This window comes from Scyliorhinus canicula, chromosome 2 (genome assembly GCF_902713615.1).
Source record: "Scyliorhinus canicula chromosome 2, sScyCan1.1, whole genome shotgun sequence".
Taxonomy (NCBI): domain Eukaryota; kingdom Metazoa; phylum Chordata; class Chondrichthyes; order Carcharhiniformes; family Scyliorhinidae; genus Scyliorhinus; species Scyliorhinus canicula.
The window spans coordinates 209,953,083-209,965,823 of NC_052147.1; the positions used below are offsets into that span (position 1 = coordinate 209,953,083).

General features: G+C 44.0%; 1 protein-coding gene across 2 annotated transcripts in view; it reads left to right on the forward strand.

The window, feature by feature from the left end:
• Positions 1 to 639: 639 nt before the first annotated feature.
• The window catches only part of gorasp2 (golgi reassembly stacking protein 2), a 65,112-nt gene continuing 53,010 nt past the window's right edge, over positions 640 to 12,741 (forward strand). For both annotated transcript variants that reach the window (XM_038789483.1, XM_038789484.1), the window contains exon 1: positions 640 to 787. In XM_038789483.1, coding sequence (XP_038645411.1) covers positions 725 to 787 — 63 coding nt within the window. In that variant the 5' untranslated portion in view covers positions 640 to 724. The remainder of the gene's footprint in view (positions 788 to 12,741) is intronic.

Sequence of the window (12,741 nt, forward strand, 5' to 3'; positions counted from 1 at the left end):
GACAGGACCAGGTTAACTCAGACAGGACCAGGTTAACTCAGATAGGACCAGGTTAACTCAGATAGGATCAGGTTAACTCAGACAGGACCAGGTTAATTCGGACAGGACCAAGATAATTCAGACAGGACCAGGTTAACTCAGACAGAACCAGGTTAATTCAGATTGGATCAGGTTAGTTTGCTCAGGACCAGGTTAACTCAGGCAGGACCAGGTTAACGCAGGCAGGACCAGGTTAACTCAGACAGAACCAGGTTAATTCAGACAGGACCAGGTTAACTCAGGCAGGACCAGGTTAATTCAGATTGGATCAGGTTAGTTTGCTCAGGACCGGGTTAACGCAGGCAGGACCAGGTTAATTCGGACGGGACCAAGATAATTCAGACAGGACCAGGTTAACTCAGACAGAACCAGGTTAATTCAGATTGGATCAGGTTAGTTTGCTCAGGATCAGGTTAACTCAGACAGGACCAGGTTAATTCAGACATAACCAGGTTAACTCAGGCAGGACCAGGTTAATTCAGATTGGATCAGGTTAGTTTGCTCAGGAGCGGGTTAACGCAGGCAGGACCAGGTTAATTCAGACAGAACCAGGTTAACTCAGGCAGGACCAGGTTAAAATTACTGACGCGTCTGCCCTTTCCCACAATGCTGCCTGTGCCACGTATTGAGCCGGAGTGGATCCGGTTCTTCCTGTGGAAACATCAGATCCCCAGTCCAGCTGGTAATGGGAGGCTCACAGAGTGTGGAAATACCCGGCGGAGGCAGCGAGGGATACCATGTTCTCCGAGTATGTAATTCTTAATTAAAGTGTCGGTCCGGTTCTTGCTGGCAATCGGCTGCCACCGAGCGGATTGTTGGTAGGCGAGGCCGGGGTCTGGCCCGCGGCCTGCTCCTGCTTTCAGCCTGCCCGGCTGGTTCAGTAAGCACCCAGCTCAAGGTGGAATCGCTCACTCGGTGTTGATTGCCAGTTTTACCGTATGTGAACTGTTAGATAGGGGTTGAGAGCTTTAGGGTGCCCCAATATGGGTCTAAATTCCCGTTTCCTAGCTGTCTTTAACCCCGGGGGCTTGCCGGCTGTGGCCTGTATCTTTATACAATTAAAGGCGGTCGGTGGAGTTCAGAGCCTCGCAACTCCGGGTTGGGAACGTAAAATGCAACAACCTTAATGTGTTCAGGACGTTGAAGATTGATTCCATTCTCTCTGCTTAAACTTAACTTTGTTCATTTCTCGACCCAACACCCCGAGAAGGTGGGCAGGTATTTGTTTGAGGGTGTATATTGTTTGTAGATTTTTTTCCTGCTTTACTGAGGAACAAAAACAGAATATGTTTAAAGAAGCATACTGTACGTCTTTCAATAATTTAAAGAGAAAATAATTAATTGCCTGTAGTTAAACTAAATGTAACAAGATACTTTTAAAATAGTGCATCCAGGTGTGTGACATAATGTGGTGTATTTCTAAGTAATTGACAAGTTAATTTGACATGTATTGTCAGTGGTAAAAGTGGATTTGTGGCTGTGTTGACTTTGTTTTTATGTATTTTCTTGTATCTCTGTTACACACGTGCTCCTATATGAGGAGTAACTGCAGGGTATTGCTAGTTAATATATAATCTTTATTATTGTCACATGTAGGCTTACATTAACATTGCAATGAAGTTATTGTGAAAATCCCCTAATCTCCATACTCCGGTGCATGTTTGGATACACCGAGGGAGAATTCAGAATGTCCAATTTACCTAACATATTGAACTGTCTGTAGATGTGCAGGTTAGATGAATTGGCAAAACTAAATTGCCCCTTAGTATCCAAAGATGTGCAGGTTATGTGGGATTAGAGGGTTATGCGGATGGGGGCGGGCAAGTGGGCCCAATTTAGTTGCTCTTTCAGAGGGTTGGTGCAGACCTGATGAGCCAAATGACGACCTTCTGAACTTGGGGATTCTATTTCATAGTAATTGTTGGTTCTAGTCTATCCATACTCATTGTTGTACAGACCAAAGAGACCCATTTATTTGTATTCATTGTGTCTTCCCTCAATTAGCACATACCATACATATTTTCAATGATTTATCTTCAGTGCTTAGCAGTTTGTGCTGTGGGAGTTCTGACCAGTTGTAAATTTGTGACAAGTGTTGGCACCTCCCTTTTCAGGAGCAAGAGAACAAGTTAAAAGTAGGACTTCTCTGGTTTATTTCCAGTGCCATGCATTAGTAAAGGTCAATGCATGGTTTAAAGCATGGTGCCTTGGGAGGCTTCAGATTGATGTGGTGTACATGGACTTCCAAAAGGCATTTGATACAATGTCGCACTACAGTCTTTTGAGCAAAGTTTTTAAGCTTGTGAATAAAATAGACAATACAAATATGGAGATGAAATTGGCTGAATGACAGAAAGAGAGTAGTGGAGCTAACGTTTCGAATCTGCATGACTTTTTGTCAAAGCCAGAGTCATCCAGACTCAAAATGTTAGGTCCATTCTCTCTCCACAGATGCTGTCAGACCTGCTGAGATTGTCCAGTATTTTCAGTTTTTGTCTGATTCCTGCATCCTTAGTAATTTGCTTTTATCTTTGGTTGATTTATTTTGTTTTTTGGGGCTGAAGGAATGTTTGTAGTGGAATTCCCCTGGGGTTGCTGTTAAGCCGCTTGCTTTTCCTGAGATATATCAATGATCTAGACCTTGGTGTACAGGGTACAATTTAAACATTTGTGAATGATACAAAGTTTAGAAGCATTGTGAACTGTGAAGGATAGTGAAGAACCCCAAGGTTGTTGGAATGGGTGAATAAGTGGCAGATGAATTTTAATGCAGAGAAGTGTGAAGTGATTTGTTCTGGCAAGAAGGACATGGAGATGCAATATTAAATAAAGGATACAATTAATTCTAAAGGAGGTGCAGGAGCAGAGGGGCCTGGGTGTATATGTGCAGGACAAGTTGTGATTGTGGGTTAATAAAGCATATAGCATCCTAGGCCGTACTAACAGGCGCAGTTGTACTAACAGCAAGTTAGTACACGTAAACTTGTATGGAACACTGGTTTTGCCTTAACATGTGTCCTGTTCTGGGCACCATACTCTTTAGAAAACATGTGCATTAGGGAGAATGCAGAAAAGATTCACGAGAATCGTCCCAGGGATGAGGGACTTCAGTTATGTGGATAGATTGAAGAAGTTGGAACTGTTTTCCTGGGGAAGAGAAGGTTGAGAGGAGATTTTAGAGAGGTATTCAAAATCATGTAGTTTGGACTGAGTAGATTTTAAAAAACTGTTCCCATTTGGTGGATTGGTTGAGAACAAGAGTTCACAGGTTTAAGGCAATTGACAAAAGAAGCAATGGTGACATGAGGAAAAACATTTTCAAGCAACTGGATCCAGAATGCACTGGCTGAGTGTGGCATGGACATGTTCAGTCAAGATGCTCTAGAGTTATTTGGAATGTTACCTGGAAAGGAAAAATGTGGAGGGCTACAGCGAGAAGGCAGGGGAATGCTTCGAGGCAAATTGCTCCTATGGAGTGCAGGCACTGACATAGTGAAATGAATGGCAGCCTCTTGTGCCATAGCAATTCTGGGATTCTATAATAGCTGTAGTCTAGCTGTCCTTTGTTTTAGATGCAAAGCAAATGCTACAAAATCACTTTGTGCTTCTTAAATTTGAACTTGGAGTCTGAAATTTATGAACAATTCATGGACCTTCAATTATAGAAATTTATCAAAATCTACAGTTGCCCAGATTGTTAGTTATTTGAGCTATGGTTTTAAAGGACTGATTGGTTAGCCACAAAGGTTAGCTAATTATCACAACAATGTGCAGACTCTAGATTACCCATTAGCAATGTTGCTAGTGTTTTACATTATGAACAATATTCAAAGAACAATACAGCACAGGAACAGGCCCTTCGGCCCTCCAAACCTGCGCCGACAATGGTACCTGCCTAAGCTAAAACTTTATGCACTTATGGAGTCTGTATCCTTCCATTCCCACCCTATTCATATATTTGTCTCGATGTCCCTTTAAATGCTGCTATCGTACCTACTCCCACCACCTCCCCAGGCAGCGTGTTCCTTATATTTACCACCCTCTGTGTAAAAAAAAAAAACTTGCCTCACACATCTGTTCTGAACTTTTCCCCACGCACTTTAAACCTATGTCCCCTAGTGCTTTGCTCTCCTATCCTAGGAAAGAGCATCTAACTATCCACTCTCTCCATGCCACTTTTTAAAAAAATTATAAATTTAGAGTACCCAATTCATTTTTTCCAATTAAGGGGCAATTTAGCGTGGCCAATCCGCCTACCCTGCACATCTTTGGGTTGTGGGGGTGCAACTCACACAAACATGGGGAGAATGTGCAAACTCCACGCGGACCCAGAGCCGGGATCTAATCTGGGACCCAGGCGCTGTGAGGCAGCAGTTCTAACCACTGTTCCACCGTGCTGTTCTGTGTCCATGCCACTCATAGTCTTGTAGACCTCTATCAGGTCGCCTCTCAACCTCCGTCATTCCAATGAGAGCAGACCGAGTTTATCTAACCTCTCCTCCTAGCTAATGCCCTCTGCCAGGCAACATCCTAGTAAACCGCTTCTGTACCCTCTCCAAAGCATCCATATCCTTCTGGTAGTGTGCCGACCAGAATTGTACACAATATTCCAAATGAGACCTAACTAAGGTCCGGTACAGCTGCACCATGACTTGCCAATTTTTATATTCAATGACCCAACCGATAAAGGCCAGCAAGCCGTGTAAATTCTTGACCACCCTTATCCACACGCGTTACCACTTTCAGTGATTGGTGGACATGTACACCCAGATCTCTCTGCCTGTCAATACTCGCAAGAGTTTGACCATTTCCTGTGTAATTCCTACATGCATTTGACCTTCCAAAGTGCATTACCCCTCAATTGTCCAGATTAAGCTCCATCTGCCATTTCTCCACCCAAGACTCCTTCCAGTTTATATCTTGCCGTATCCTCTGACAATCCTCTTCACTATTCGCAACACCACCAAATCATCTGCAAACTTACTAATCAGACCAGCTACATTTTATTCCAAATTATTTATATACACCACAAACAACGAAAATCCCAGAACCGATCTGCGGAACGCCGCTAGTCACAGCCTTCCATTCAGGAAAGCCCTCTTCTACTTCCACCCGCTGCCTTCTGTGCCCAAGCCAGTTCTGTATCCAACTTACCAGCTCTCCTCTGATCCCATGTGACTTCACCTTTTGTACCAGTCTACCATGAGATACCTTGTTTTATTTTATTCTGAGCAGTTGGCCACTTGAGCCTACTCCACCATTCAATAAGTTCATGGCTGGTCCAATTTTAATCTCAACTTCACATTCCTGCCTACCCCCAATAATCAATCTTATTCTTGCTGATAAAGAATCTGTCAATCTACTGTCTTAAAAGATATTCAAAGACTCTGCCTCCATCATTTTCTGAGGAAGGGAATTCCAAGATGTCTTGACTCCAAGAGGAAAAAAATGCTTCTTCATCTCTTAAATGGGCACCCTCTTATTTTTAAACAGTGACCCCTACTTCTCGATTCTCCGACAATAGGAAACATCCTTTCTGCATCCTCTTGTGGTCTTACATTTTCAGTTGTCTTTCAGAAAATACTATTTTGTTCTGTCTTCTTGGGTTTTATTTTATTGGAGTGAATTAGGGAACAAATGTAATGAGATACAAATGACAATCTCTGAAATGTCTGAAGTTAATCATCTGGACTAATAATTCAGACAATTTTATTCTGGATTGTGTTGAGCATTATGGATGAATGAAATATCATCTTTTGTTGTTTAGGGGTGCCTATTGTCAACTCAACTTCCTGACATTTTGCTAAGTCTTTTTGCTAAGTACAGTGCATGTATGAATTTTGGAGGTCCGTGAACATCTCCAACATTTCAGTAAATGTTTCTGTAATACAATGGCAAAGACCAGTACTAAAAGCTGACTTGCTTGGTAAATAAGAACAACTGCTTTGCATCTATGTAATGCCTTTAAATGCAGGTATATGGTCAAACGTGTGTCATTTCTCATATCATTTACTTCTTGGAGGAGACTTTAACTCCATTCTTAACCCAGGTGTAGAACACTCATCCACAATATCTGTTTCAATATCAAAATCAGTCATCAGATTTCTTTAGGATGCACATGGAATGGAAGACTCATTGCATTTTCTATACCCATCAGCGAGATAATACTCCCTTTTCTCTCCTGTTCGTAACGTTAACTTGTGTATTGACTATTTTTCTCTTTGGCATACAGTAATTTTGTCATCTCTGATTATTCCCCTTTCCTTTTATCAATACAATTCCATGGCCTGAGAGGCCTAGACAGAGTGAACATGGAGAGGATGTTTCCACTAGTAGGAGAAACTGGGACCCGAGGGCACAGCCTTAGACTGAACATCTGAGACTAGGGGGAATTTCTTCAGCCAGAGGGTGGAGAATCTGTGAACCCATTGACGCAGAAGGCTGTAGAGGTCAAATCACTTGAGTGTCTTTAAGACAGAGATAGATAAGTTCTTGATTAATAAGGGATATGGGAGAGAAGGCAGGAGAATGGGGATAAGAAACATATCAGCCATGATTGAATGGTGGAGCAGACGCGATGGGCCAAATGGCCTAATTCTCTGTCTTATAGCCAGCCTGCTTCTCGTCAGCCATGGTGACTTAATTCTCCTCCTTTGGTGGATGCAGATTTTACTAAATTTGTTTCCTCGCAAATAAATACTTTCACAGAACTTAATACGACTTCAGATATCACTTTTGCTACTGTTTGGGAGATATGAAGGCCTACTTACGTGGCAAATAATTTCATATACTGCTGAACTTGACAAAGCAATATGTCAAAATTGCCCCAATTGATTGACTGAATTATTTTTGTGGGCCAGCAGTATGCTATTGCACCTACCTCAGCATTATCCAAACAGCATCTGGCTTTACCGACTGAATTTGACCTTCTCTCTACTAAACAAATGGAAAAGCTTGTACTTCGATTACCATGTACATTCTATGAGCATGGTGAAAGAAGTGGTTGACTTCTGGCTCACCTACTTCACCAGTCAACTTCCCCTCGACTTATTCCTGAAATCACCATACCAACAGGGTCAACCACCACCGATCATCAGATCAATGATCAATTTAATCTTTTTTAATTCCACTCTTTATACCTCATACACCCCTTCAGATCCTGGTTTATTTCCCAATTTATTTGATATTATTGACATCAGGGCAGCACGGTAGCATAGCACAATCGCTTTACAGCTCCAGGGTCCCAGGTTCGATTCCTGGCTTGGGTCACTGTCTATGTGGAGTCTGCACGTTCTCCCCGTTTGTGTGTGGGTTTCCTCCGGGTGCTCCGGTTTCCTCCCCATCCAAAGATGTGCGGCTTGGGTGGATTGGCCAATCTAATTTGCCCTTGGTGTCCAAAAAGGGCAGGTGGGGTTACAGGGACAAAGAGGGATAGGGTGGAAGTGTGGGGCTTAAGTAGGGTGACCTTTCCAAGAGCCGGTGCAGATCCGATGGGCTGAATGGCCTCCTTCTGCCTGTAAATTCTGTGATCTGATCTTATGAATGCGTTAGAAGTACCCCTTTCCAAAGATGAAATACTAAAGGCAATTAAATCCATGAAAAACAAGAAGGAACCTGGGCAAGATGGATTTTTATAGCAACCAATGATAGTTTCATGATCACTATTACTGAGACTAGATTTCAATTCCAGATTTATTAACTGAGTTTAAATGCCACTGGCTGCCGTGGAGTAATGGTCTGGGTCTCTAAGGATAATGTTTCGGCATGCCCTGTTTTGTGCCAGTTTTAAGGGTGGCACGGTAGCACAGTGGTTAACACTGTTGCTTCACAGTGCCAGGGACCCAGGTTCGATTCCCGGCTTGAGTCAGCCTATGCGGAGTCTGCACGTTCTCCTCGTGTGTGCATGGGTTTCCTCTGGGTGCCCCGGTTTCCTCCCACAAGTCCTGAAAGACGTGTTTGTTAGGTGAATTGGACATTCTGAATTCTCCCTTTGCAATGACGTTTTTGTGAAAATCCCCTAGTCACCACACTCCGGCTCCTGCTGAGGTGCAGTAATGTAAGCCTACTTGTGACAATAATAAAGATTATTAAAGATTATTATTTACAATATAATTTTATGAATTCTTATCTTAACATTCTCCATTATTATTCTGTTTTCTGAATGCTTTCTCTTGACAACCCCTCCCTCCTACACTTTGTGAGACATCTTCATCCGCTCTTTTAACGAGTGATAAGGATCCTCAGCATTGCAGTTCATACTGGTCTATTTCCTTTTTAAATGTGGATGTCAAGCTATTAGCTGAAAGCTTTGCCCACCGTCTTGAACCTGTCCATCCATCTATTATCTCTCCTGACCAGACAGGGCAAACAATCTTTCTTTAATTTAAGGCGTCTTTTCAATGTTATTTACAAGCATTCAACTACTCAACTTCCTGAGGGTAACTGGATGCAGAAAAGGCCAAAAATTTGGATTTTGACTTCTTTTTATAAAGTGATAAAACTGATTAATTCCTCCCCAGTTACTTCACTACGTTCAAATAATACCAACTCTAAACTCTTTGACCTCCATCAGGCTAACAGATGGGCCTGTCCCCTTTGCCCCCCCCCCCCCCCCCCCCTATACTTTCTGCCTTTGCTTTTGAGCCCATGGCAATTTCACAACAGACATGTGGAGATATATGGGGTAGATTGCTGCAGAAATATTTTCTATATGCTGATTACCTTCTTCAATTGTCTGATCTGGCCTCATCTCTTCTATATATTTTCTCTATTGTTGAGCTATTTGGTCATATTTCAGGTTTTAAAATTAATTTGTAAAATAATGACATTCTTCTTGTTAACTTTATTACCAACAGTTAACTTCTTCCTCCCCTCCACTTCAAGGTCTCATAAACGGCTTTAAATAGTTAGAAATTTTAATTAATCTCTTGGAGACCTTTTTAAACTCAAATTTGACCCTTTGGAGGGGTGGCACAATGGTTAGCACTGCTTCCACAAGGCCCTGAGGACCTGGGTTCAATCCTGGCCCTGGATCACTGTCTGTGTGCAGGTCACTGTTTGTGCGCAGTTTGCACAATCTCCTTGTGCCTGCATGGGTCTCACCCCCACAACCCAAAAATGTGAAGGGTAGGTGTATTGGCCACGCTAAATTGCCCCTTAATTGGAAAAGAAAATAATTAGGTACTATAATAAAAACAGACTTTGACCCTTTGGAACATATGAAACACATTGGTCGTAAATTCTGCAAAGATTAATAATATTTTGTCAATTCCTATACTTATTTCAGTGCATTTCATTGTTTATCCCCAAGTGTTTTTTCAGTAGACCAATTAATTTCTTCCATTATTTAGAATAAGAAAACACCCAGAATTCGTAAGATCCAAGCATTTAGGTGGTCAAATTTTAAGTTTTTTATTATTGGTCTGCTAATATCTGTAATATTTCCTTTTGGCTTTACTCAGACCCAGCTAGTTTAATGTGGATGCATCTCTGCCTGCTGTGTTGTGCTCCTCCAATCCTTTCTGAACCAGTTGCTTTTCTTCAAACCCTATCATTAGACAGTCACTTAAGATTTGGAACCTGTTCAGAAAACACTTTGGGCTACAATCTCTCTCTCTCTTCGCAACCCCATTGATGCAAATCATTTATTTCCACCTTTGTTAGGAGATTCTGCCTTTCAAACCTGCTACGCAAGAGGCATCAAAACCGTTGCTCACTTATATATTGATAATATTTTTGCTTCTTTTGGCTTTCTCTCGGAAATGTGATCTGTCCCACACATTTCTTTTGTTTACTTACAAATCTGAGATTCTGCTCATTTAAAAAAAAAATCAGTTTCTTTTATTGCCTCTGAAATCATCAATTGATTTATATCAGAACAAAATCCTTTTGTTAGAGCTTTCATTTCCAAATTATTCTCGAATCTTTTCACTACACTGCCCATTTCTACCTTTTCAAAATTTTAAGATTTTGATTCAGCATTATCGAAAACATTTTTTAAAAAAATAAATAAATTTAGAGTGCCCAATTATTTCTTTCCAATTAAGGGGCAATTTAGTGTGGCCAATCCACCTTTCTGCACATCTTATTTGGTTGTGGGGGTGAGACCCACGCAAGCATGGGCAGAATGTGCACACTCCACATAGACAGTGACCCGGGGCCGGGATCGAACCCATGTTCTCGGCGCTGTGAGGCAGAGGTGCTAGCCACTGTGCCGCCCTAGCATTATCAGAAGATAACTGGAAGTCTATTCTCTCGTGTACATTCCCCATCGGTATGAGCAAGGCATGGCTTGCTTAATTAAAAATCTTATTGTATCGATCGATCTATCTCGTTAAATTATCTAAGATTTATCCACATTTTGATTCCACCTGTGGCAAATGCCATACAGCCACAGCCCTCTAATTCATATTTATTGGTTGTGCCTAAAATTGCTTTGTTTTGGATAAAATGCTTTTTACAGCAAACTCAATTTTTGGAGCATCATTGAACCGCCTCCCGTTACAGCACTCTTTGAAGTGGAACCAAATGGTATCCCTCTTTAAAAAAAAATTCAGACTGATGCGCTCACCTTTTCAATGTTATTTGTTAGTCACATTATTCTACTAAATTGAAAGCAGTCTGCCCCACCCTCTTACTAATTGGATACATGATCTTATGCAAAATCTTAAACTTGAGAAAATAAGGTAGACCATAAGAAGCTCCACTGATGAATTTTATGTAGCTTGGTTACCTTTCCTATATTACTTTGAGGAACTATGGGCGGAAAATTGGTTTTGACGCCAAAATCGTGGCGGGCGCTGGGTTCATGCCAAATCGCAATTCTCCGGTGCCTCGACAGCGGCATCAATGGATTCTAAACCTCGCGTATAAGCAAATGCTGTTTGCATATCATTAACTGGCCTGACCCGGTATTCTGCAGGCCTTCGCGATTCTCCGCCGGGGAGGGGGGCAGCCAGGGTGTCCAGGCACGGGCCACCATTACCACGGCCTGCAAGGCAGCCATCTTGCTGCGCACCCCACTGACCACCCATCTTGGCCCCTGGTTCTTCAGAGTACCACTGGCAGTTTGGGTGCCTCCACTCTCACGCCCACACCCCACCCTCTGACATACCACCCCCCCCCCCCCCCCAAACCTGCTGCCACCTGCCAGCGGGCCATCATGCAGTCCTTCCAAGGGCAACACCCACAGTAGCCCTGACCGGAGGGTGCCGGATGGGGGCCATGGAGCGTCACCCGCCAGCAACCCTTGGAGCCAGGAGGATTGGTGGGGGGGGGGGGGGGGAGACACACACGACATGTGGGGGCAGGGTCTGCAGCACCAACTGTTGTCACCCGGTGGGCCTGGTTTGTCACGGGGGCACACACCGTGCTAACATGTCGGCCTTTCACCCTCAGCAGACAATAGATTTTGGAATACAACCAGCAATGGTGGCCTTCCTCCTCGTTGCCACAGCCCTGGGGGATGCACTGAGGCTTTACCAGCTGGAGCTGTTCAAGGATGAGGAAGCTGAGCAGTGGAGTGTGCCCCAGAGAAACAGGAGGCAGCCGGTGAGGATTGGGACCCGGCCGCCCAACAGGCTGAGGAGCAGGAAGTGCAAAGGAGGTGCCGCATGAGGTCTCTTGTGTACTGGCAGCGCCTGTCATTCGAGGACCTGCCGGACCCGACATGCCATCAAAGACTGCGGCTGAGCAGGGAGACAGTGCAAAATATTGGCCGGATAGTGGCACACCTGGCACCGTGGGGGAATGAGGAAGGACACCCGCTCCCGGTGGCTGTCAAGGTGATGGTCGTCCTGAATGTTTACGCCATGGGGTCCTTCCAGGCGCCGGGTGGGGACCTGTCTGGGATCTCAGAGCTCGGTGCATCCACGCTATCATGGAGACCCCATATGCCCAGTCAGCACAATACATCCATTTCAGTGTAGACCAAGCCCACCAGGATGCCCAGGCTGGAGGGTTTGCTGCCATCGCTGAGATGCCCAGGGGGTGATTAACAGGATGCATGTCGCCCTATGAGCACCTGCAGGTGACTGGCCGCCCTACGCAATAATAATAATATTTATTGTCACAAAGCTTATGTTAACACTGCAATGAAGTTACTGTGAAAAGCCCCACATTCCGGCTCCTTTCGGTTACACAGAGAGAATTCAGAATGTCCAAATTTCCCAACAGCACACCTTTCGGGATTTGTGGTAAGAAACCGGAACACCCGAAGGAAACGCAGACACAGAGAGAACGTGCAGACTCCGCACAGTGACCCAAGCAGGAATCAAACCTGGGACCCTGGAGCAGTGAAGCAACAGTGCTAACCACTGTGCCACCATGTTGCTCAAACTGAAAGGTGTTACACTTGATGAACGTGCAGCTAGTATGTGACCATCAGCTGAGCATAATGCACATCTGCGCTCAATACCCGGGCAGTGTGCAGAACACCTTCATCCTGGCACACTAGACGGTTTCTGGCCTCTTCGAGGCACCCCACCCCCGGCTTCTGGGCGATACGGGTTACCCACTGTGGTTGTGACCGATGACACCTATCCAGAGGCCACAATTCGACATGGAGACCTGCTACAATGATGCCCTTGCAGCGACTAGGAGTGTGATCGAACGGTGCTTCGGCATCCTGAAGATGCGGTTTAGGTACCTGAACCGCTCTGGATGGGCCCTCCAGTATAGTGCTGGGATGCTCTCCCACATCAT